Source organism: Neopsephotus bourkii, unplaced genomic scaffold (assembly GCF_033783945.1).
Source record: "Neopsephotus bourkii isolate Nb327-2 ecotype Australia unplaced genomic scaffold, CSIRO-AGI_Nbou_v1 NB_1825, whole genome shotgun sequence".
Lineage (NCBI taxonomy): Eukaryota > Metazoa > Chordata > Aves > Psittaciformes > Psittacidae > Neopsephotus > Neopsephotus bourkii.
Window position 1 is genome coordinate 9,911,793 of NW_026902298.1, and position 25,731 is coordinate 9,937,523.

Sequence of the window (25,731 nt, forward strand, 5' to 3'; positions counted from 1 at the left end):
ACCTAGTAGAAACAAACAAAAAAAATCAAACCCCTTATTATGTTTATTTAATTCCACATTGCAGTGTGTTAGACAGAGAAAAGTTAATGATCTCTTTCTATAAAATGATTGTATTTCTCATTTTGAGGATGGAAATCACATATTTATTATGTTCGGCTTGTAAAATGCCATAGCTGTACAAAATAAACTTCATAGAAGAGGTAAAATCTGCTCCAGAAATAACTAGGTCACAATCCTCAGGAATTTAAATGAGCCCTAAGGAAGTATATTCCAGATATATTCCCAATAACTGACACAAAGCAGACTACATGTGTAAATATGATATGCAAATGCTAGAATGCTTCACGGAATACATATATTTTCAGGTTTCTTTTTAAATAAAATTGAATAGTTGAGATGGGAAATTATTATGGACACATAAAATGTGATGCCACATGGGCAGAAAGTGGAAATTAAATAGGTGACCTATATCATGAAACACAACAAAATCTGCTTTGCTGGTTAAAAGAAAGGAGAAAAGATGCTGTATTTGGCTGAGACCACAGCAGGAATATAAAGAGGCTGAACTGACTGATCTGAAATGAAGTCAGCTAGGACAGGAGTGTGACTTCCTGGAAAAACACTGCCAGGGCACCTCTCCAGTAAGCATCAGAGATGAAGACAGATAACACATCTGAATAGCACTGCCCCCTTCAGCACAGCCCACTCAAACCCAAAACACAAGCAGAACAAAAGCAAAAAGGAGTGAAATGCACTTTAGAAGGAGAGAGTGAAATGTACTTTATGGTTTTGTCCTATTTAACTTAAAATTAAAAGCTTGTGCAGAAATCCTTTTAGAGTTGGCAGCGCATCGCAGAGAGCAGGACAAAAAGGTATGGTGTATTTGCACAAAGTCCTGAATAATGTGGAAACCAACATAACCAAGGATGCAGCTGAAGTCAGGTGTGTCCTTTCCTATGGTAGTTTCCTTTACTAAGTGTTTCTCTTGGTCCTGGCCAGGTTAGAGCGATAGAGATGTTTCAGGGATGCTAAATGAGAAGGCTTCTCCTTCCAGGGCCAGGAAGCCAGGAGCAGGGTGGTATTTGCAGGGCAGAGCCCCTTGCACAGGTCACGAAAGATTTCATCCACCAGCTGAGAGAAAAAACGAATCCAGAGATTTTTATCCAGACCCTGCGTGGAGCGAACCTGATAGGCGCAGTAAACACTGGTGAAAAGCAGGCGGTCAAACCCCACTGGAGGCAAGGGGGTATCAGTCAGTGAATAGTAGCTCAGGTGCTGCTCAATCTCTGCCGGTGTTTTGGGAACTTCCTCCTCTAAAACATGCATGAACCACCGTGCCGGGCGCAGGGAGGCCAGCTCTTCATCCCGCAGCCGGACTGTCCCATTGGCCTGAACATCCAGCCCTCCCCACAGCATCTGGAAGAGAAGAGCAGCACGTGAAGCCCAGCACAAACCCTCCGCCAGTTATAACCCAGCTGTAAAGCCATCTGCAACGCTGCTAAATCTCAGGCCACACCGACAGGCGGCTGCTCCCTGACTCGCTGCCCACGGCCCGCCTCATCCCACTCCATGTCCTTCTCTGCCAGCCCCACACCCTTTTTCTGACCGCCCCACACTTCAGTGTCCCTGTGGGACCCAATCAGCTCTCTCCCGCCCTGCCGCATCTCCTGATGTATTCCCACCCACAGCAGCTCCCAAGCACAGCTGCCTTGGGAGGGGGGCTTGGCCACTTGGGGAAGTCACCCATCCCATGGGGATGGTCCTTGTCCCACCCCAGAGGTTTGAGGTGCCATGGAGGGGATAAGAGCCCCCCTCAGCTGCACCCCACAATGGAAGGGAACACAAACGCATTAGGGCATCACTGAGGTGTTCTCCAGGCATTCCCGAAATCCAGGAGGGATGAGAACAAGCAGAACGTGTGAGTTTTTACATACAGGAAGGTGGGACCATGGGCACTAACAGTGCCATGGCCCAGGGGCCCCCCACCCCGGAGACCTCTAACACGATGTCCGCATCCTCTGGGCTGCGATGGGGAGTGTTGGCGCCGGCACCATCCCTGCTGTAAGGATGTTCATCTGGAAGACATCAGGCAGAGTTTGGTAGCGCACGATCAAGGCCCTTCCTGTTTATGTTTGTCATTTGGTTCGCAATAACATCTTCAATGTTTCTGAGCTGTCACTCACAGCTTGCCAAACATGACAGATGCTGACCATGGGATTTTGATAAGCAAAACAAGCTTTTTAAGAGAAAAAAAACACACTTCTTTTAGGACAAGCAGAAGTGTTTAAGGGAGGCAAGTGTAACTTTTGGATATGACAGCCCTTAATCCTGCCAACAGAGCTAAGGCAATGGCAGCAAAGGAATTTGCTTTGACAGGCAGGAAGGAAGCTTTCACACTGAGAATGGGTGGGTTTTGAACTGATGGGGCTTGGTTGCTTGGCAGCTTTTGCTGGAGAAAGCAACACTTCCCAATGGAAGGAGGGTGCTGGGAGGATCCTCAACCTGCTGGTGGAGACATACCCTGATGCTTATCCTGGTTTTATACTTCCCTGAGCATCTGCTGCCAGCACAGGCAAAGTGTGGGGGGCAAAGAAACCTGGTCAGATGCATTATGGCTCTTATGTCCAGATAATTCCTTGCTGGGCCACCCCACATCATTTAAAAGGGGAAAAAATATACAAGGCGAGAGCAATGGGGGTTTACTAATATGAAAGTTACGTTAATCCTAAGAATTCTTAAGTTTTCATCAAATAACACTTTTAGTGCTTTAGCTTTTGCATTTATTTTGCCTTTATTATTTCCTTCTTGGTGAAAAAGGAGACACAAGCAGCCTCAGTCCAGGACTGTGACAGGGAGGCTGCATCCCCTCCCTTCTCTGTTGCTCAGCATAGTAATGTAGCCAAGACCCTACAGACTCATCCTTAAGGTCAAGAAACATGAAATGGAAGAGGCTCATATAAAATATAAGCTGTCAGACACCTTTTTTAAAAATATTTTTGTATGGATTAAAGCTTTTTTATATAAAAAAGAGGGATAGTTTATATGGAAGACTGCAGAGTTAAGGTCAGCAGGTGCTTATAGAGAGCAGAAAAATCACTGAACACCATGTGTGTGTGATGACCACTAACAAACTGCACTTCCAACTTTCCACCCTTGATTAAAGCTTACCAGGGAGATGCACAAGCTGCCTGAAGAAGCGCACTGCCACCCCCAGAGCTGCAGAGATTTGTTTCTCTGCACAGCTGCAGGCTCCCTGATCCAAGCCAGCCGTGGCTTTGGAATGCAAGCAGAGATGTAGCTGCTCTTTCCTACTCCTCCGTGGATGAGCCAGGAAGGCTTTTAGCTCAGGTAAAAATACTGCATCATCTGATTCTTTCTTTGCAGGGCTTCTCTCTGCTAACTGATCCTCTAGGTTCACAGATCTCTCTATTGAATCCTCTACATACAATTGGATTCAAAGTCAGTGTATTTGGTGACTAGCTGCCAAAATGCTGTTCTTAGTAACGGTCTCGTCAGTATGTGCACTGTTAGATCCCTGAGTAGAGCAAAACAAACATCAAACAAATCATAACAAATAATGTATTGAAATAATAACATAAATATCCTCTGGAGATGGGAAAAAAATGTCCTTCGTTCACTTGAGCATCCAACAATTGTTTGTTAGTTTGTTTGTTTGCTTGTTTTTCCCAAAAAGCATCTGGAAAATCCACAAAAATTCTTGCAGAAGCAGATTTTTTTTCAGTGCAGACCCAAGAAAACCTTCCCCCTGCCACTGAACATCGCAGCAGGGCTTTACCCTACAAGTAGGTACAAGTGCCTCCCCCGGTGATCTGGGACTCCAGATCTCTCCCATGTCAGCACAGCCAGCTGTAGGATTTGACCATATTTAGAATCATTGAATCCCAGACTGGTTTGGGTTGAAGGGACCTTAAAGCTCATCCATTTCCAACCCCTGCCATGGGCAGGGACACCTTCCACTAGAACAGCTTACTCCAAGCCCCTGTGTCCAACCTGGCCTTGAACACTGCCAGGGATGGGGCAGCCACAGCTTCTCTGGGCACCCTGTGCCAGCGCCTCAGCACCTTCACAGTGAAGGATTTCTCCCTAATGTCTAATCTAAATCTCCCTTCTGTCAGTTTAAAGCATTCCCCTTTGCCCTGTCCCTACCTGCCCTTGTCAAAAAGCCTGAAGAAGCAGGCAGTCTCACACCATTGGCATTGCAGGAACATTCCCCAAGCCAAGAAGCCACATCCCGAGCAGGTGCATTTCCTACCTGTGAGCCTCTGGGATCCAGCAAACACGCACAGGATCAGCCAGGCATTGACCTGCTCCGGGGCCATAGCAGCCCTGCTCCCACCCATGCACAGACAGTGCCCTGCGTGGAGTGAAGGCTGTTTGCAGCGGTGTCCTCCCTTGCTGCTTCTGGTCCCAGCAGCCTCTGTTGGAACGGATCCATCTTTCTGTGTTCCTGGTTACAGTCCTGGGAAGGGCTTGCAGTTCAACTTGCTGACCCCGAAGGATATTTTCCATCGTATTTTGGAAACTTGGAAGACTTTGTTGTGAAGTTTTTGGCAGAATCGTTTAAGCTTCTTTTCCAAAGACTGCCTTCCCACTGCAGTGTATTGTAGGAAGCTATCATTTGCACTACACAAATGACTTCGAAGAAGGGAGGTCCATTCCATATCCGCACTCCACCTCTGTCACATCTGTGTGACACTTCTGCTAGGCTCTTTGGCTTCATTTTCAGTTCTCCTTTTTCCTGAGTTTGAGACTCTGCAACCTGCCCCAAACTGTCACAAACAGATAAGGCCAGCAGGCTTATCCATGATTCATGGAAGCGCAATAGCAGCCAAAACATACAAACAGGCAGCAGAAACGTCATTTGCTCAGTTCTGTATCAAACCTCCCAGAGGGAGAACTTGGTATAGCAAACAGTACGGATCAGAGCCAGGAAGGCTTTAGCGCTTCGTCGTCCTTTCCTGTGACAAGACTTGGGGGTTATGATAAGAACAGTTTTCCTTAGATGTTGTGAATTACAAGGCTGAAACTACATCTGATTCCCTTCACAGCAGATCGATGTTCTCTACACATCTTTGCACTTTTCTTAGGGCCCAATCCCCAGTCAAGCTGTTCTATATTTCTCTTCTGCATGGCACAGTATGGTCCTGGCTTCCCCAACAGTTTCTGGGATGCCAGTGTTATACAAATAGATATGTATAAAGAAGTAACAGTACCATCTCCCTGAGGTTAAAGGGGGAAAGAAGTCAACCCAGAAAAGAGAGGGGGTGAAACTGATACTCACACCTTTCTCAGCAAATTACAGGGTGTCAGTTTGTAGTGACTACTGTCACCACATATTTTACTGAAGGTAGGGATGATGTTCCAGTTGGTAAGCTGGCAGCCTGCAAGGCAGCTTGTCTTCTGAACCTTCCTGGGTCTGCAGCTGTACCTGGCAAGATGTGGACCCACACCAGCTGTGAAGAAATGCAGCACATAAAGGAAGAGTCCCAGATTTGACTCACATACCCAGAGCCCTCAATACTCAGAGCCATTCTTACCCTCAATTTGGATGAAAATAAGACATGTTTCTGTCATAACCTTGGCTACCTTCAGATCAGGCTACACTTTCAGTTTTCCTCATTTTCTCCTGCCTATGCTTTAGTTGCATCCCTTTCCTCTGGGATGAGTATCTTTCATTAAGCTGTGAATCACGTGCTACTCAAGAGGCAGATAGTGGTGACCCATCTGTGCAGTGAGATGGATGTGCCTTCTGTTTTGTGCTAGAATCCCTTACGATCTGCAGCGTACACATGCCTTTGTCCAGAAGTCACTGTGCAAAAAGCCCCTGCACCTCATAGACCATAAAATCGCTTCCCTTTAGCATGCACAAGGAGGAGTCCAGGATTTTGGCCAGCATCTGCAAAGGCCATATATGATTTTGTCAGCAGGATCATTTCCTAGGAACAGCTTGCAGCTGAAGTGCCTAGAGGAGGATGACCATGATGGTGGGAGAGATTAGAGAGGAGGTTCAGAGGCTCTGCTTAGCGGACTGATACAGAGACAGACAGGGGACAAGAATCAGTGGTAGATGCTGCCTTGATCTAGGGGAATTTTGCAGAATTTCCTCACTATCCCACATCAAAAAGCACTTGCAGAGTGCAAAGATATCCCTTAGTTATTTGCAAGCAGCAGAAGTTACATGGTACACAGAAACAAGCAGGGTTTCTGACAGCTGCACATGGTCCCTGCATGTACTATTGCAATGGCAGTGAGCCTGCTCCTCCTGATGGATCCTGTCCTTGCCAGGTATTCACAGCTGAGTGTGCACAACCCTGCCCCTCTGCACCCCACCTGCCCATACCATCTGTTGTAGACACAGTTTCAACACATCACATCAAGCTAGGTTTCTGCAGGGGCACCTTGACTGGTTCCATTCTTTCCACCATAACCTCCTGAAGTAAGGAGATGGGAAAGGGGAACAAGATACGAAGGATTGTAAACCGCAGGAGCTGTCTGGATGCTGGTTGAGACACGAGGTGTGGTTAGTACAGTACCTAAAAAGCCTCTTTGGGAAGGTTTCTTTGAGATTGGACTGCAGGGAGATGGGCAGCATCTTCACAAAAGGGAAATAAAAGAATGGGAGAAATCTCTTGCTTCTAACCTCTTGCCCAGAACTTAGGGAAGACCATGGCCCCCAGCCTGGTTCTGTCTGGCAGGTGCTCAGGGGAGAAGATGGTTGAGGAAAGAAGGGAAGGAGGAAGGACATACATGACTAGCAGAGAAGGTGAGATTTGAGTCACTGGCAGGGAAAAGGGAAGAAAACCTTGAGGAAAGCAGGAGTGAAGCACTGACAATAAAACAGACATGACCTCCACTGTTATTTTCCAGATCTGGTGCTCCTGGTTCTTATGCAAACGCTTTCCCTGACTTCTTTCAGTTTATGAGTGGCATCCACTGCTTGAAGGAGTAATAGGCTGTGTGTCAGTGACAGGGAAGGCCTCATCCCACTGCACCTACTGCACAAAAGGAGCTCCCCAGAGGCCTCACACAACTTGGAAAGATCATGGGATACAGTGGGATGGGTGGTATGCAGCATGCTGTCACCCAGCCTGTCCCTCAGTAGTCCCATAAGCTCTGTTCTGCAGGAGTGCAAGGCCCAGCTGACATCCCCACCTGGGTTTTGACTAGAGATCAGTTATAAGGGCCCATACAGACTGTGTAGCTGTGATGGAGGTAGATACCCTGACACCATCAATAGCCACATCCTCAGGAAGGAGAGACTGCTCGCCTGGCTGGAGGGAGAAATGCCAGAGTTCTGGAAAACACCAGCAAAACCTACTCAGCTGGGGAAGCTCAACATGGTGACTGTGAGTCATCTCCTGAAGTCCCCACAGTACCAGAAAATCTCTCTTCTGAATAGTGTGTCTGTAAACCCGCTACATCTGACTTACATCTCATCCAACATCCTACAGCTGGGAAATCCAGCCCAGGCAAAACTGGCCATGCACATAAAGGATTTGGAAGACAGTTCTGTGCTTGACCAAGCTGACCACAGCCTTGCCTAGCATAAAGCAAATGCCCACCAGCCACAAGGAACCTAAAGAAAGCAGGATTTATAGGCAAGAATGCCTTATAACACTGTGGAGCAGTGGAGGAGGTAGCGTGCCAGCATTGGCAGTACTTTGCAAGGCCGTGCAACCTCTTGTGCCCAGAGATAATGCATCTGGGTGAGTAAATTGCACTCTCCGTAATCTCCCAGGCTTCTCTAATGAGAAGAGATTTGGGTCCATTAGCAACTATGCCACATAATAAAGACCTGCTGGAGCCATGCCTGTCCCCACAGGGCTAGCTAGTTCTCCAGTGCACACATTCTTCAGCAAAGCTTACATGCTGTTTAACTTGACAGGGCATTGTGTCTAACATTTTTTGATGTCAAATTCTCCTTCTGCACAAACATCATGTTTAAATGTTAGTTTTCCTTCTGTTCCTGCCACCATCAGTCTTCTGACCTAACATACTGGGAAACACATATTTTTTACATGATACAGACCATGAGACTTGGCACGGTGCCTCAGAAAACCTGGGATGAGGGAGGGAGAACATGGGAGGAAATGTGCTTTAAAAAGAATTTTCACAGCAACAGAAGTGGTGCCAGGAATTTTCTGTCTTGTGCAATAGGCATCAGCATGCAAAAAGAGCCACCGCACCAGAAAACAGAACCAGCTGTGGAACATGTCGCAGCAAGGACTAAAAGTACGTTTCCTATTTAATCAGCTCAATTGATGTCAGATCCAAAGCGAAGCTGAGAATTGTATAAACCCCCAAACTTCTGCTGATCTGTGTTCCTCTCTCTTTCCTGTAGAGCTTTAACTTTGAAGGTGAGTGGCAAATGCTATTAACTTTAACTAGAGACCACTGTTGTGAGTCACATGCCAAATGCTGCCTGCCACTGCAGCCTGAAGCAAATTAGAGAAACAACAAGAAAGGAATTTAAGGAGTCCATGCTTACAAGGCTGGGGTGGAAAGAGACAAACATGAGACCCAATTCTTACCATACAGTTCAGCTCTTTGTTCTTGAAAACTGATCACATTCTAGTTACAATGAGTACTTGTCCCTTCTTTTTCCTTAATTGAAGTGACTATTGTCCTACACCTTGCTCCATCCCATACTCTAGCCTCCCCAAAACCCCTTTTTTAGTTAGTGCTTTTAGAAGTTAAAAGCTTAAGTAATGATGCAGGGAATCTCTACAAACAGCTTGTGAATGATTTTATGAATCTCTTATACAATAGTTTTGAGATCTTAATGAAGTCACTCAGCTTCCTAACACAGAACTGAGTTATGCATTTTCTGGACTAAGGACAAGGGACATTATTAATTGACGACTGCTGTAATGTTATCCCATTCAAACAGGTGGTGGGTGGACTGAGACAGTGTTTTTCCAACTTTTTTTGGAGACAGCTGAGATTTTCCACAACAGCGAAGATAGTGGTAATGCTATTATATCATACAGCTCAAAATAACTGGAGTAGTGATAAAAAAGGCATACTCTCATCTATGGCACAAGGGAAGAGAGGTTTTTTTGACTGCAGGAAAAAGCAGTTTGAAGATGCTGGAGAAGGACTCCCAGTTGTGAAGAAAAAGCCAGGATGAGAAGTGGCATGTGAGAAGTTACCTGCAACTCTTCATTCTGCCAGAACAAGCACTGACCTTACTCCCATGGAAACAACACAGAGATTTCCGCAACTGTTTTGCTCTGTATCCAGGTACGTCTTGTGTTGTCCTAATAACTGTATTAGAATCACTTACAAAAGCTTTGCCTGTTTGGTATATTATTAGCTTCTTCCCAACACCCATCTTGGAGCTGAGATACTGCTGTCCCACTGCTTAAGCTAAACAGCTGCTTTCAGTACAGGGCTCAGGTTATGATTTATGCCTGCAGGGACAGTTAGCAGAAGCAGTGCACACAAGGCATTTAGCCACAGGGAATTCCTGGACTCCACTCAATTTGCAAACCAAAAGAGACAAATCCAGTGTTTTACAGCTTGAAGCAGCAGATAAACATCTACCAGCTGGATTATCAGGATTGTAAATTAGCATCTCTCACCCTGTGCTTTTCACTGAAAACAACATTATTCATCTGACCACAACAGCAGGACTCTCGTATCAATTTTTATTATCATAAATACTATGTAAGAACAGAAAGGATGGTGCAGAGCATCCGCTCCATTCTGCTGCTATTTTGCATCTTCTTTCTTGGCTCCTGCTTCTATTTTCAGGGTTTCTGGAGCTGGACGATACGCAGGAAATGCCTCCCAAGGACTATTCAGATCAAATTTGCGAAACTCCTGAGTTAGCTCCACAGGCTCTGCCACTACCCGTTTCACTTCATCGTCATACCGCACCTAGAATAGTGCAAAGGACACAGACCAATCATTTTCACAGTCCCCACAGCATCTCTGCTATTAGCTGTATACAGTAATGATCCACACCACCCTCCAGTAAAGGGAATCCTACTTCTTATGCCATGGATAGGCCACAGGCCCCTGTCACAGATCTCTGGACTCTACAGGAAAACCCTTCTCTTTGCTACCACATAGCTCAGGTGTCCTGACTAATGACCCTGAGAGCCCAGCCTACAGTCCATATGAGTCCACATAGAATAACACATTCAGTTTGTCATATGACAAAGGAATTTCTCCTGAGTCACTGAAATAAGGTGGCCCATCCACCTGGCATAGCTGGGGACTACCCTCATGAATCTTTATAATAGAGCTGTTAGGTTTCAGTTGTGTTTCTTATCATAATGCTCAGAATATGGGACAAAAAGGCAAACAGGGTGAAACACAGGTGAGTACCAACAGTAATGACCAGCTTGCTTTATCAGTGAGGATACCTCAACTAGTTTTATAATCTGGGCCTACAAAAACTCAACAAAGTGGAGTTCAAAACTGCATTAAAACCAGTTCGGTCCTTTATTCCTCTGGGAATCTCCAGTTTTGCAGTGGAAAGTTTAATCTTCCAGAAGACATGCTAGAAGCAGAAGCACTTCCCCTGCCTGACAATTGTGTTTGGTACACATTACATGAAATCTGCTCCATGTCTCTGGCTTTAGGCTGAGACAGATGATACAGATTATTACAGATGATACTTTGTGATGACTTCAAATCTGCATGTAAGATATCTATACAACTTTTATGGCATACACACAAGTGAAATATCCCTAGTGCTTTTTGGAAAAGGATTTTATATTACTATGGTCAGTAGCAGAGAGCACAGTATTGGAGAGATTTGATAAATTTAGACATGGGCATTTCTCCTACCTCCACGTAACCAGAGAGTGGAAAGTCCTTCCGGAAAGGATGGCCCTCAAACCCATAGTCTGTGAGGATTCGCCTTAGGTCAGGGTGGTTGGCAAAGAAAACACCAAACATGTCCCACACCTAAATGGAAGAGAGCCAAGTAAATTAATTAGATTAGAGAAAAAACACACCCAAACCATCATGTATTACGTCCATAAAACTTTAGTTACATGCCCAGCTTTGCGTAGTGCCAGCAAAACTGATGCAGGAACTCATTCCAAAGCAAATCAAACACCCTTTTATCTCCTATTCTGAAAACGCAGCCAGGGAAACACTTCCCTCTTTCTTCATCAGGGCCCTGGGAGTCAGTTTAATCAGGAAAACACAGCCCCTCTCCACAAAGACTCTGCTCCCAAGCACAGTGGCACTCACCTCTCTTTCATACCAGTTTGCTGCCTTGTGCACAGACACTGCTGAGTCAATGGGTGTCAGCTCATCAGTGTACGTCTTCACCCGGATCCGACTGTTGAACCGCAGAGACAGGAGATTGTACACAATCTGAAGCAGAGTAGGGGAAGACACTGGTCTTGTATGGCATTTATGGCTCTCTTTGCCATAAGAAAAGGCACACAAAGACTATTTCAAATACTCTTTATCAGCAGAAACACATTTAGTGCTGGGCACTAAAAGACAGTATTACAACTGCGGTTCCAACAGTTTACACTTTGGTTCTTAGAAGAGCAACAAAAATCATGTGAGACTTGGTAAACATGACTGACGAAGAGCTGAAGAGAGACACTAAATCTTAAAGACAATACTGAAGGGAGGGAGACACTTGACAAAGAAAACAGCCAAAAATTACTCTCAGCATCCAGTGGGGAAAGCTAAGAAGAAATACCCTTAATTTTCAGTAGGTAAGTTGGATATGAAGGAAAACTTCTACCTCTTTTGGTGATGAAGTACTAATAAAAAGGCTGCTCAGGAAGATTACTAGAAGCTCCAGTGCAGGGGGGCAGGAATACTTACTACAAGCAGACTGAAAAAAACCCCAAACCTTTGTAAGAAGTTGTGTAGCCTTGTTTGATACTGCCTCTGTGAAGAGGCCTCTGAGTTAAAGAAACTCTCTCTACAACTCTCAAGATTTTTGCCTAATCACAAAATATGTTACCAAAAGTCAAAGCTGTTATTAGGAAAGCAAGAAGGAGCTACATCTGAAAACAAAAGCCATCTGGTTAGCTAATATAGCTAAGGCAAACCTGTCACCCCTCGCTTTCTGAGCAGCTGTAAATGATTTAATCCCACAAGATAAACCAAAGGAGGGAAACAAATCAGCTACTTTTCATTACCCTTATTTTCTGGAAACTAAAAGTCTACCAATTTACTTCTCTTGCCCAAAAGACAGTCTGCCCAGATAAGACACAGTAAGTCAGACTGTCTCTTCGTCCATAAGGCTACCTAAACCATAGCCAGCCTCTACAGCACGAGTCCCGGGTGTTTTGTGCCACTGCTTTTTAAAGATCTTCCTAAGTTAAACTACAGTAATGTGAACAAAGTTTTCTAATAGTGTAAAGACCATATGCTAAGTCAGAAGAATCTGCAGCTGCAATTCTTTTGCAGCTCAAAAGCTGTAAATTGAGATATTCAAAAGCATTTGGGGGAACCAAATCTCCAATATTCATTGAAAGTCACTGAACTGGAAGTTCAGTGCCCAAAGTCTTCTGATAGGTTACTGAAAATCTGCCTCATGTCCTGTATGGTACCGACTTTCAGGCAATGTTTTTTTAAAGCAACTAAATACTTTTTTGGTTTGTTTTAAAGATTAAAACTATAACAGCAGCTGAGAAGCCTAACTGGAAGAAGGACGAGCACCAGTTCACATCTGGCCAGAAAGAAGTCTATAGACAATTTGGTAAAACCAAAACAGAAGACAGAACAAACAAAACAAATCACAAAACAAACAAACCAAACCAAAGCAAGAGAGAGAATTTCAGCAGAGCACAAAAGGAAAACCAGACTAAGAACCCAGGCAGTTATAAGTTCTGCTACTGCTTCCACAATCCACAGATGAAACAAAACCCAGCATTTCAGAGTAGATTTTTTTTCTCCATTGTCAGGAAGCAAAACAATGTGATCAGAGTTGCAAGAGCACCCACAACCACCAACATTTGTGAAACTCTCCAAATCCTGTACCTATGAGCAGTTCTTACCTCAAAGCGATACTGCCGAGACGGGACATCAACTGCAGTCAAGTCAGCCAAGGATTTGAACTGGGCATTAGTGTGGTCTCGAAGGAAGGTCAGAACTGGAATGATCCCATCTGGATGGATCAAAAGTTCCAGCTCATTGAAACAGGTCACCTGATGAAAGAGTGGAAAGGACATGAGCACAAACACCAACAGGATTGAGCATTATGCTGAATCCAGCAGAACACCCAAAGAAAGACAGTATATGGTACAGCAGACACACAACGACAGCAGATAAAGGGGCTTAATAATGGCAGTAACTTTATACAATTCTGACCGTTTTTCTTCCCTGGAGCACCTTCTGAAAACAGCTAACAAAAAAGTAGTATGTTCACCAAGATCTGTCCCCCCTACGAAAATAACTTCTCGAACAGCACCTACCTGTGCTTGCTGGATATACTTGGGCATAATCTCAGCCACATATTCCCCAAAAGCACACAGCTGCTTCTGTTCTACTTCATTTTTTGGTCTGACAGTAGCTAAGGAGAAAAATAAAGTTCCCAAAATTATGGCAGGGAATACAGAAAGCTACAGAAAGAAGAGCAGCAACTCCTATCCCTGACTTACAAATCCCTTGTAGCAGTCTAGCTGTCAGTAATTCTGGCAGAAACCAGGCAGCTTCAGGTTTAGGTACCCTGCAATGTTTATTTATGGTAAATCTGAAGTTAAAAACAACATAGTAAAATATACAGGATGCTGCAACAGAGACAAGACTATAGCTACATATATGTGTTGTGGTACACAGAGCATGGAACTAGAGACTTTAAGGAAGGAAGCTTCTGTTAGTGCTAAACAATTTTGCCTTGGGCACTTTACAGCAGAAGGAAAGGTGCACAAGATGATGGATTTACAGCAATTGCAAAATACATTTTCAGAGTGAAGACCTACTAAAATCAAAACCTTTCAAGAGGATAACAGAAGATACCACAGTACCTAAGGGGAAGATTGTGGTCTTTTAGCCATTTAAAAGTGCAGATTTTATCAAGTGTTCCAGTTCTAGCTTCACCACTTAAGGCTGGCAGAACTTGCAGGATTACAAACAAGACAGAGACTCCCTTTTTACAAGGAATCACACGGAAAAGACAAGAGGTGATGGGCACAAATTATTCCTGAGGAGATTCTAACTGGACACAAGAGGAGTCATAGAACAGTTTAGGTTGGAAGGGACTTTCAAAGGTCATCCAGTCCAACCCCCTACAATGAGCAGGGACACCTTCATCTAGATCAGGTTGCCCAGAACCACATCCAGCCTGGCCCTGAATGCCTCCAGGGATGGTGCATCCACCACCTCTCTGGGCAACCTGTGCCAGTGCTTTACCATCCTCATTGTGGAGAATTTCTTCCTCATGTCCAGCCTGAATCTCTTCTCTTTTAAAACCTCTACCCCTCATCCTGTCGCAACACTGCTATAAGCTTTTCCCCAAGGGCTCATTTTTCCCAGTGAGAACAATCAAAAAGGTTCCACCACACAAGAACGTCCTGAGGGCAGACAAGCACCCCAAAGACGAGCAGCCGGGAGGTAACAGCGCCATGACATGGTCTCTTTCACTGCTCCCAACCCAACCAACGGCTCCAACCGCAAGGCCCTCGCCTCGCTCCCCCTCACTCACGGCGAGTCTCTGTGGCGGAGCTCCCCGTCAGCCGGGCCTGGACCGCCGCCGCCGGGCCTGCGCCAGCTGCAGAGAGAAACGGACACGTCTCACTCACCGACCGACCGCCCCGCGGCCATTGGGCTGCCCTGGCCCCGCAGCTACCCCCCGGGAGCCCTCACCTCGCAGCGCGGCCCTTGCCAAGCCCCGCGCCGCCGCCACCAGCATCCCGCCGTGACACGGACGGGCAAGGACACGGACCGGAAGCGGAAAGCGCCGCGGGGCGGAAGCGCGCCAGGAACCTCTCGGGGACGCTTCCGGCTCGGTGGGCGGAAGCGGGGGGTGGCTGGCGGCGCCTGGCGCAGGGCGAGGGGTGCGGAGCGCGGATCAGGCTCCCGTGTCGGCGGCATGAAGGGAGGCGCCGCAGGTGGGTGAGCGCGGGGAACTCTGTGGGGGTGCGGCCGCCGGAGGGTGCGAATGGCCCCGGGCTGGAGCAGAGCTGCGGGGTCGAGGCGGCTCGCCAGCGGTTTCCATGGCGTTAATGTGGCCGTAACGGGGGGCTTTGCTTTCCTGGGAATTGGCATTTCAAGCAGACCCCCTCGCCCCAGCCTTCCAAGCGCGAAGCCGCTGTCGGTTGTGTATGTGGGTTCGCTGATCCCGGGCGCTGTTAGGAGCAAGGAGGAAAAGCAGTAGGTGTGCCTGCTGTTGGTTACACCGTCATTATCACACTGCTGTGCTCTAGTCAGGCCGTATCTGGAATACTGTGTTAAGTTTTGGTCCCCACTATGCAAAAAAGGTGTGGACAGGCTGGAGAGGGTCACAGAGTGGCCACAGAGATGATGCAAGGAGTGGGAAGCCACATGAGGAAGGGCTGAGAGAGCAGGGCTTGTCAGCCTAGAGAAAAGAAGGCTTAGGAGAGACCTTATCACCACGTCCCAGTATTTAGAGGGTGGCTATAAAGAAAGTGGAGACTCACTTTTTACAAGGAGTTAGATGGAAAAGACAAGGAGTGATGGGCACAAGTTACTCCTGGGGAGATTCTGGTTGGGCATGAGGAAAATTTTTCATAATATGATAATAATCAGCCATTGGAATAATCTCCCCAGGGAAGTGGTGACTCCCGATGGAGTGTAAGATTTTGATTCATGGGACACTTTACTGTTCCTACACCTCTCTGTAGTGGAGATGCCATGGATGCAAAGGGCAGCTTTGTGTTTACAAAGAAGGGTGTGAGGTTTACAGTAGTCTTTAGCTGTTGTTGGCATTTCCTTAGTGACTTGGCACTAGCCCTCTGGAAATTGCACGGGGTGGTGGAGGCAGCTGACTCTGCTATGTCAAGAGGAAAGAGTGGTTCATCCATCCATATCCTGATGCTCTGAGTGGTCACTTTGGCATGCTAGGCTGCAAAGCACCTTGATTTCCTGGGATTGAGAGTCTTAACTGAAGTGGGAGCCCATCTGCAGCATAAGCTCGTACTTAGTACCTGTGTGTTCTGTGCTAATTGCAGTTCCCCAGTCTCTTACAGGCTAATATACAGGTACTTTTCAGACAGACCAGAATTGTTGTAAATTCACACTAAAGGTATGATTAAGGCAGGCAATCGTCAGGGATGGGATGGACTTCTAGGGTTGTAGACTTCTGTGAACAGAAGTCAAGCAAAGAAGGAGGAGCCTTCCTGTATTAAGCACAGCTATTGTAAAAAGTTGCATGTTTGACAAATAAAGCCTGGAAGAATAACTGTAAATCTCCTGGAGAAGAATCCCATGTTTGGGAACCACTGTACTGGAAATCATGTTCAGTATTAATTGAAGAAGTTTGTGCTATGAGTCACCATGGCTGACAGTTGAGGTGTTAAAATAAAGTGAATGAAGGCAGGCACGTATTTGCTCATAATACTTTCAAGACCCATGTCAAAAAGCAGCTCTTTACAGGAGTCCTTCTCTGATTCAGAAGGTTTTTCAACCCACAGTCTTCTTGGAGCTCTGCAACAATCTCTGGTACCTAGTAAGAGGTGTTATGTTTTAAACTGAGTTCTTGCCCCTTGGGAAAAAGTGGCTAAGAACATCTGACAGCTTATTTTGCATGCTAAAGGTGTCTGGCACATTAACGAAATGGGTGTAACCATCAGTTATCTCATTTGGTTAGCTTGAAGGATTGGTGGTTATGTCCGGCAGACTTCTCATGCATCATTTGGGTAAAACCAAGTTCACTTATTAATACCACTGCATTGTGTTGGTTCTGGATGGTAATTAACTCCTGATGATATGAACTGCTGTCTGTGCTCTCTGTTAGTATGATACTGTAATCCTTTTTCCATCTAGCCCAGCTATAGTGCTGCCACGTTTTTTTTTTTGGCTTCCCAAGTTGCCTAGGATGGTTGCTGGTCTTTCCACTTGAATAACTGTTGCTGCATTTCATTGTGTTAGTGAAATGGGTTGTGAAAAGCTATGCACGTCTCCCAGTTCTGCTGGGACATGATGCTCACTGTACTGGAAGTTTGGTATATATTATAATTTTAATCATGCCAACTTCTCATTTGTTGTTTGAGATTCTGAAGTTCAAGCAGAAGTTTCTGCCTGCACTATTTATATTCAGCATAAATATGCTGGCCTCTTACCAATATGTTTGATTTTTCCCTGTACCCTGCATAATCTTGTTAGTGGAGAAAGACATGTAATTATTGTGATTTTACAGATTGCTGGAGGTCTGATCTGTGCAGCACCATGGATTCATCAGAAGAGACTGGAGGCTCCTCTGCAGAAGAAAACTACTTTGTGAACTACACCTTCACCGACCGCTCTCACTCAGGCCGTGTGGCCCAGGGTATTATGAAATTATGCTTGGAGGATGAGCTCTTTGCTGATGTTACAATATCAGTGGAAGGCAAAGAATTCCAGCTGCACCGCTTGGTCCTCTCTGCTCAGAGCTGCTTTTTTCGTTCTATGTTTACTTCCAACTTAAAGGAGGCCCACAACCGGGTGATTGAGCTGCAGGATGTTAGTGAGAGTGTCTTTCAGCTCCTTGTGGACTATATTTACCATGGGACTGTAAAGCTGAGGGCAGAGGAGTTGCAGGAAACCTACGAAGTGGCAGACATGTACCAGCTGACTGCCCTTTTTGAAGAGTGCTCCCGTTTTCTGGCCCGTACGGTGCAGGTTAGGAACTGTCTGCAGGTCATGTGGTTGGCAGATCAACACAGTGACATGGAGCTCTACACAGCTGCCAAACACTGTGCAAAGTCACATTTGTCTCAACTGCAAGACACAGAGGAGTTCCTACACCTGCCTCTCCGCCTACTGACAGACATCCTTACAGGTAAGGAGTGCTTGGGACTAGCCATCATGTGGATGTAGAAAGAGAGTGTATTAGGGGTTGAACAAAATAGATGGAAAGATCCAAGCTTTCATAATCACTGTCTATTCAGAGGCTTGGCTAAGCTAAGCAAAGCAAAACATTCTGGATAACCTGATGAGAAAAAAAAAACTATTCATTGTTACTGGACATGAAGCATCTAAACTATAGAAAAGGGGCACAGAGGATGCTGGTAATTCCCAGTAGTTCCTGAGTCAACAGGTCAGATAAATTACAGGCTTTTTAAACATAACTTAGTGACTTTCAACAATTTGTTGTATTTTGGTTTGCATTAAAAGTAAACCAAAGAAGCATTACCAGAAATGGACATTTTATTAAAGTATCATTCTTTAGTTTGTAATCATTTAACATAATAATGCAACAACTCAGCATTTGTAAGAAGGCTTGAGGACAAGCTATATTTTTAAGACTTATGTTAGTGTTGTTAGCAATTGTATATAATTGTTAGGATTCTTCAGGCTAGGCAGTCAGCTGCCTGAAATAGAGGCATTGTAACATCTTAGGTAATACAGTAATTACCCTTCTTGTCAAGGTAATAGCCTTCCCCAGTAATAATGCAGTGACTCAGTGCTGTGAAGGATGCTTTAATACATCAAAAACTTAGTCCAACTGCCACCAATCCTTAAAGTTTCTCTGCTGCCACAGCAGGTACAGCAAGTGCTTGAAAAACTCTTTATGATGCTACAGTCACAACTTCATTTTTGTGCATTTATGTATCATTGATAGAGGAAGCAAGGATGTAGAAGAAGCTCAGACATTCAAATGTGATGGATTTGGGAGCAGAGAGGTTGCTCCTTTCTTGCTTAAATTAAATAACTTTGTAAATGAGTAAACAGTTTGTGTATCATGTGTTTTATATGTTGTTATGGCAATAAACCTGCCATGACTGGCTGCTTTGGAATACTGGCAAATCTGTCTGCAAGATTTCAAGTAGCCTCTAAAGTTGATGAGAGTCTTTACAGATACAGCATTGTATTATCTCTATTGCATTTAAAGAAATTCACAGTCAGAAGCCTACTGAGAACACGTACTGATAGCTCAAGAAAACTATTATAAAATTAGAGTAGTTTTGATGACTAGCTGAATTTTTTAAACAATGTTGTGAGTTTGTTAAGAAAAACTAAATTCCTAAAATCATGAAATAAAGCTATAGTGGTCAGTAACCTTTAACTTCCTAGGAATTCCATGTAGCAACTGTAGTTTTTAGGACTATGGCCTTCAGTTTTTGTGGTCCTAACTTAAAATAATTGCTCAATAAAACTTTTTTTCATGCATCAGCTATTTCCATATGTAGAATAACATTACTCACTATTTATGCCAAAACTTAGCTCATAAAATGGATTGAAATCTGAAATATACTCCTACTGCTGGTAAGGAAAATTTTTCTTTCACAGTTCCTGCATCTTTGTTTAGTTAATGGTGAACTAAATAGAGGAAGCTATTAGTGGCAAGGATTAAAATTAATGAAGTAGTAATTTATTAAGCTTTTGTTGCACTCTAGGACCTATTTCAAAATCAGTTTTTCCATTTAGCCGCTATGTGTAATGGATAGCTTATGGAAATCCCCTTTACTAATAGAGTTGAAATACCTGCTTTTGTTCCACACTCTGTTCTCTTCCCTCCAGTATAAAGAAAAGTGTTGGAATTTGTCTGATGCCTTCAGCATCATTGAATTCAAGGTTTGTTGTGAGAGCAGATTGCAAAATCAGAAAGCCTTCATAAGGAAACCTTTCAATGCATAAAACGTAATTGCTGGCTTTCAAGCTGGAAGTAAATACCTAAAATGTTCTAGGTAACATACTGATGACAATGATGCAATAGTTTGTGGCATGACCAAAGTTTCCAGTTATGTCTGGAAACACTGAAATCTGATGCAGTCTGTTGTGTGTTTCCTACAGTCATGCTGCTAAGGAAAGCTACAGTAGCTCATTGGGGATTTCCAAACGTTAAGAGGATAGCAGCAACAGCAGATGGTCAGTCTTGAGGGTCAGCTGTCTGACTGCTCAGAGAAGGAAAATTTCTGCAGATGACTTGCTAGTTGGGTTTCTAGGACCAGCCAGAAAGAAAGGCAGCTGCTGAGATTCTCAAATAAGAGAAATTTTGCCTAAATGCTTAAATAAGAAAGTATTTTTCATTATCCCAAAGCATTTAAGTTCTCTTTCCTGCTCTTCCTCTTGGACACAGGTTCTTTTGTTGAAACTCATCCAAAGTGGTTAAGATCTGGCGGCTCCATCTTCTGATACTTATCCAAACTAATTTCATGTAGACATCAGGCTAGCAGTGCAGATCACACTTGACAAAATCTATAGGTCTCTATATCCTTTTTCCCTCTCTAGAAAGCAGGGTTTGAGGTGGGAGTGGGGGAAGGGAGTCACAGGAAAAGGATGTTCCTGAGTACATACACCTTTGTCTAGTTACAATAAATGCCTTTCTGTCCCCAAACCGCAGATGGCGTTCCATGTTCTCAGAATCCAACAGTTGCCATAGAAACCTGGATCAACTTCAACAAGGAGGAGCGAGCGGGCTTTTCGGAGACACTGCGATCGAGTCTGAAGGTATAAAAAGCCCTTCTGTTCCGGTGTTGGTGTAGCACTTACTGGTTTCACACTTCCCAAGGCAGGGTATTCTGCTCACAGGTGTGACTTGAAAGAACCAAAATACAAATGTCATTGAAGTTTGTGGTGCTGTGTGAGGAAGACTTTCATTGTCACAGATAGTAACCCCACTGACAGCTTTTTTAATGTAACCTGAGGCTGCTTTCAGTAGTGATTGGAGCAATGCCACAGATAACGTATTTCACCAGATGCTCAGTTACCAGAGGGACCATTCAGAAATCCTAATTGAGCATTCCCCTCATAACTCTACTCCCTCACTGATGTAACCGGGCCTTACCTAAACCACAGACCTTTGAGTTCCAGTGAAGTCTGTTGCTGTTCTGCTATGTCAGATATGACTGGTATACTGAAAAGACTTTGTGGATCTGAATTCCAAAGCTGTTGGGTGGCAGGACTTGGGAAGCAGATCACACACCTCAGGCCCACAGGTGGGTCCTAAGCTGAAAACTTGTGTCTTGAGCATCGCTGCTGTTTGTGTAAACAGCTCAAGTTTTGCTGACACACTCCTTCTTTCTCTCAGGTGATAGGAGAAAATGTTCACATCTACCTGATTGGAAAGGAGTCATCACGTACACATTCACTGGCCGTCTCTCTGCATTGTGCTGATGATGACTCCATAAGCGTGAGTGGCCAGAACAGCTTGTGTCACCAGATCACCGCAGCCTGCAAACACGGTAGTGACCTGTATGTCGTCGGTGGCTCCATTCCACGACGCATGTGGAAATGCAACAATGCGACCATAGACTGGGAATGGTGTGCTCCTCTGCCTCGTGACAGGCTCCAACACACCCTCGTCTCTGTGCCAAGCAAGGATGCAATATATTCACTGGGGGGGAAAACTCTGCAGGACACTCTCTCTAATGCTGTCATATATTACAGAGTACGAGACAATGTCTGGACAGAGACCAGCCAGTTGGAAGTGGCAGTTTCTGGAGCTGCAGGTGTAAACCTTAATGGTGTCATTTACCTGCTGGGTGGGGAGGAAAATGACTTGGACTTCTTCACCAAGCCCTCTCGGCTAATTCAGTGCTATGATACCAACACAGAGAAATGCCATGTGAAGCCATATGTACTGCCTTTTGCAGGCCGCATGCATGCTGCTGTACACAAGGATGTGGTGTTCATTGTAGCCGAGGGGGATTCACTGCTGTGCTATAATCCCCTTCTGGATAGCTTTACCCGGCTATGCCTGCCAGATGCCTGGAGCTCAGTACCATCCCTCTGGAAAATCGCCAGCTGCAATGGCAGCATCTATGTCTTTCGTGATCGCTATAAAAAGGGTGACGCAAATACTTTTAAACTCAACCCAGCCACCTCTGTTGTAACAGTCACAAGTGGCATCAAAGTGCTGCTCACTAACCTGCAGTTTGTCTTGGCCTGAGCAGGAAAAACAGGCCCAGTGACAGAAAGGGCAGCAATGGTATTCTGCTGGGCAGCTCAGAGGCACCTACCACACTCAGCACCAGTCCCGATTACTATGAGCTCACAACATCCAGTAAAGACCCCATCCTCTATACTGTGCAGAGTAAGTACAGGCTTTCTGGCTGTGGGCCTCTTCTGTTACATAGCACTGTTAAAGTTGAACGGCTGCATCTTAGATTTCAGGTGGACTAAATGCTATTACTTTGATCCTTTGATGACAAGCCGCTTGTGTTTGAGGCCCAAACGGCAGCAAGTGGCCTTTTTAGCCAGGAACCAATCTGCCAGTAACAAATCCTATGGCATACGGACAATGTCTTCCTTGGCCCAAACTGCTGGTTTTAACTGCCTGGGAGACTGCGTGTTGCTGCCATGTCAGTCACAGTTAGATGTCCACTGTGTCCTCCAGGGAGGACATCCATTTAAGCATTCCTCCCTATTTCAGAAGGAGGGACTGCAGAAATATTTACAGCAGATACCAGAGCTGACCCCAAGTAGGTTTCATTATTCAGCACTTCTCCTAGAGGAATGGTAACAAACTGGCAACTTGCTTACTGCTCTGTCATCACCTAGCATAAAGACACAGATGGTTTTTATGAGCACTGGCGTCCTTTGTTGTACAGGGAATCCCAACATCTAATGATAATGTAGTGTTGATTAAAGACAGAATTAAGACCACTTCCTCGTACCCCTCTGTTGGCACTGTAACCCTTTGGGTAGGAATTAAAGTCTCTGCTGAGAGTTTCCTATTCCTTTGCTGCAAATATAGAACTTTCTGTGGATTGCAGGTCAGCTCAGCACTGATACTGTGTGTGGGAGAGAACTGTGGGGCTCCAAGAGAATGAAGGTATTTGCCATAAGGAAAGAAGGCTTTCATGAAACTTTACTGTAATATACGTAAAAATTTTATTGGTGGTCAAAAGGTTCAATGCATAAATCATTAAAATGTAAGTTTCTTTTAAAGCAGTCAAACCAGAGATTTTGGTAGATCTTACTGACACTCTGAAGTTGTCCCAGCAATCACATTCCTGTGAAATGCCTCCAGGACCTGGACTTGCTTGTGCCGAATGAGGATGTGGGGACGGATCTTGGCAATAGCCTCTACTGCTTCCTGAGGGCTCCAGTGATGCAGCTGAAAAGGCAGAAACCCTGCAAGTGAAAATACACTCCCTCCCTGCGTGAGTTAATGGAGCTTTTCTGGAGGCTACAGGCAACACTAGAGTTGTTAGAAAAGTTGCTGCTTTACCCCTTTTGTTTACTTCATGTTCCTCACAGCGGGGACTGAACATCAATGCAAGTTCATGAAATAAGTCAGTTAAAAAGAGACCATACAGGAACTCAGAAAACCAAATTCACTTCTCTTAATCCTGATTTCTATTTACTGAAAAGCTTAGAAAGGTTCACCATTTCAGCTAACCAAGGAGAAAATCTGAACAAAAATTGATGTTTATGTGCTTAGTGAACCTACCCTCACAAGTGAATTGCTATTCTCATCTCAATCTGTTTCTCCATAGAATTAGGAACAGAAGTACCATTCAAAACCTCCATTTGTCACATTCTACAAACCATCAGTCCGAGTCTGGATATCTCCTAAACTGGGGCTCCAGTCCAAACTCTATAAAATCAAGGTACCTAGAGGGGAGGGAAGAAATGTAGTATGTATAGAGCTGTAGATACACATGTGCCTGTGTGTCTGTGTATACATGTAATTGAGCACCTCTCTTACGAGGAAAGGCTGAGAAAGTTGAGGTTGTTCAGCCTGGAGAAGACAAGACTCTGGGGAGATCTTATTGCAGCCTTTCAGTTCTTAAAAGGGGCCTATAAGAAAGGTGGGGAGAGACTTTGTTAGCAGCTGCTGTTAGGATAAGGGATGATCGTTTGAAACTAAAAGAGAGGAGATTCAGGCTGGATGTGAAGAAGACATTCTTCACAATGAGGGTGGTACAATCCTGGCACAGGCTGCACAGAGAGATGGCGGATGTGCCATGCCTGGAGACATCCAAGGCCAGGCTGGATGTGGTTCTGGGCAACCGGATATAGATGAAGATGTCCTTGCTCATTGCAGGGGGGCTGGAACTAGATGACCTTTGAAAGTCCCTTCCAACCCAAACTGTTCTATGATTCCACAGAACATTAATGCGCCTGCTTATTAATGGTCAGGCTTATTAAGCAAAAGCAAACTGTAATGGTTGGATGTATTTGCTGAGACTGTACAAAAATAAACCCCATTTAGCACTGAATACTTCTTACTTGAATTAAATACGCTGCCACCATGGTGGCACTGCGGGAGCGTCCTGCCTTGCAGTGCACATAGACACTGTGACCACAGGCTCGGTGTTTCAGAATGAATTCAACACCCTTGTGGAGGTTTTCCAAGGTGGGGACGCCAGTTAGATCCACGGTGCTGAGACGCAGTTGCTCCACTCCCATTGCCTCCCATTCCTGAAATGGACATAGCAGATTTGATCAGTTAATTGGGGGGGTGGGGGGGTTGGTTGTTTTTAGTTCCAGAAAGAAAACCTGGAACCCGTTGAGACAGTTGGGAAATTCAGTGGGGTTGTAAGCAGACTTTTAATGTCAATATAAACCATTCCATAGAATAGAACCACTCTGTGTATGGCTCTTTTAAACCAGATGTATGAAAACTTCAGTGCGGGCTATCAGAAAGGAGAAGTTAAAGGGAACTTAAAAGGTGTGGTTCAGCTGAAGGAAATGAGGGGAGCTGGGATCTCGTCCCGAGGCAAAAGGTGTTCTTGTACGTGCACAGTGATGTACATAGATGCAATGCTCCCCTTCCCTCTCCGCCGCTGCAGCTCTAGTACTTCCCTTCCATCCTCACTTTTTACCGGCCTCTCGCACAGTGTTAGAAGTTGGCTTAGGTACGAAAAAACCGCGTCTTCGCTGTCAGGATCCCGGCTAAAGCCTCGCCAGCTCCGGGACGGGCGGACCGGCAAGAGACCCTGAGGGGCACCGGCAGCTCCCGGGCTCACCTGGGCGGAGCAGCAGAGGAAGCGGGTCTCGTACTCCTCATTGAGGGTGACTACGGCGCGCACGTTCTCCTCCGCCACCAGCTACGGGCACAGTCACCGTCAAGCTCTGCCGGTCCCACGCGGCCCGCCCCGCCCCGCCGCTCCCGCCTTACCCTGCGGCTGCGTCCCCGCAGCGGCAGCGCCCCCAGCAGCACGGCGCCGTCGATGCGGTGGAACCAGGGCCGGCGGGACCCGGGCAGCTGCGCCCGCACCGCCGTGTACAGCAGCGTTGGGTAAAAGAGCAGCCGCGCCGCGCCGGCGCCCAGCGCCTCCGCCAGCCCCATCGCGGGCAGCGCCGCGCCGCGCCGGCTGAGGGGCGGGCGAGCGCACTGAGCGTGAGGAGGCGGGGGAGCCTGCAGCCGCAGTGAGGCGGTGTCGGGCGGGGCGCGGAGTACAAGGTCGGTAGGAGGGGGGCGGGCTCACAGCTCCGGCCCCTCCACCTCCATCCAGCTGTGGTCTCTCCCGGAAGCGCCGCCATCTTGCGGAGCCGGCCTGAGGCGGCGCAGGGAGCGGAGCGGGACGCGGGTGGATTCCCGGGGGCAGGTGAGGGCGGCGGCCGCCAGGAGGAGCTCGGGCCGGGCCGGGCAGGGACAGCGCTCAGCCGAGCCCAGCCGAGCCCGCGGAGACTGCGATTCCATCGCGCAGGTAACGGCTCTTTTCCTTC

At 45.9% G+C, this 25,731-nt stretch overlaps 5 protein-coding genes across 6 annotated transcripts in view; 2 read left to right on the plus strand and 3 right to left on the minus strand.

Moving 5' to 3' along the window:
• Positions 1–42: 42 nt before the first annotated feature.
• On the minus strand, positions 43–4,818 carry FAM180B (family with sequence similarity 180 member B). The gene is made up of 3 exons (XM_061343320.1): positions 4,274–4,818; positions 1,996–2,075; positions 43–1,416 (listed from the first exon to the last, which is right to left on the minus strand). The coding sequence occupies exons 1-3, from the start codon at positions 4,359–4,361 to the stop codon at positions 973–975; spliced, it is 612 nt and encodes a 203-aa protein (XP_061199304.1). The 5' UTR covers positions 4,362–4,818; the 3' UTR covers positions 43–972.
• Positions 4,819–9,657: 4,839 nt separating this feature from the next.
• On the minus strand, positions 9,658–14,947 carry NDUFS3 (NADH:ubiquinone oxidoreductase core subunit S3). Its single transcript, XM_061343664.1, has 7 exons — positions 14,815–14,947; positions 14,654–14,719; positions 13,425–13,522; positions 13,008–13,157; positions 11,233–11,358; positions 10,822–10,941; positions 9,658–9,903 (listed from the first exon to the last, which is right to left on the minus strand). Exons 1-7 carry the CDS (start codon positions 14,858–14,860, stop codon positions 9,736–9,738), a joined length of 774 nt encoding a protein of 257 aa, XP_061199648.1. The 5' UTR covers positions 14,861–14,947; the 3' UTR covers positions 9,658–9,735.
• On the plus strand, positions 14,903–22,779 carry KBTBD4 (kelch repeat and BTB domain containing 4). Its single transcript, XM_061343639.1, has 4 exons — positions 14,903–15,059; positions 17,327–17,947; positions 20,453–20,559; positions 21,140–22,779. Exons 1-4 carry the CDS (start codon positions 15,041–15,043, stop codon positions 21,998–22,000), a joined length of 1,608 nt encoding a protein of 535 aa, XP_061199623.1. The 5' UTR covers positions 14,903–15,040; the 3' UTR covers positions 22,001–22,779.
• Positions 22,780–22,962: 183 nt separating this feature from the next.
• Positions 22,963–25,440, minus strand: PTPMT1 (protein tyrosine phosphatase mitochondrial 1). The gene is made up of 4 exons (XM_061343665.1): positions 25,181–25,440; positions 25,029–25,109; positions 24,289–24,480; positions 22,963–23,170 (listed from the first exon to the last, which is right to left on the minus strand). The coding sequence occupies exons 1-4, from the start codon at positions 25,349–25,351 to the stop codon at positions 23,030–23,032; spliced, it is 585 nt and encodes a 194-aa protein (XP_061199649.1). The 5' UTR covers positions 25,352–25,440; the 3' UTR covers positions 22,963–23,029.
• A 109-nt stretch (positions 25,441–25,549) lies between these two features.
• The window catches only part of CELF1 (CUGBP Elav-like family member 1), a 64,506-nt gene continuing 64,324 nt past the window's right edge, over positions 25,550–25,731 (plus strand). The window contains exon 1 of one of the 2 annotated variants that reach the window (XM_061343650.1): positions 25,550–25,712. The gene's annotated coding sequence lies outside the window, so the exon portion shown is untranslated. The remainder of the gene's footprint in view (positions 25,713–25,731) is intronic. The other variant, XM_061343651.1, reaches the window with a different exon arrangement.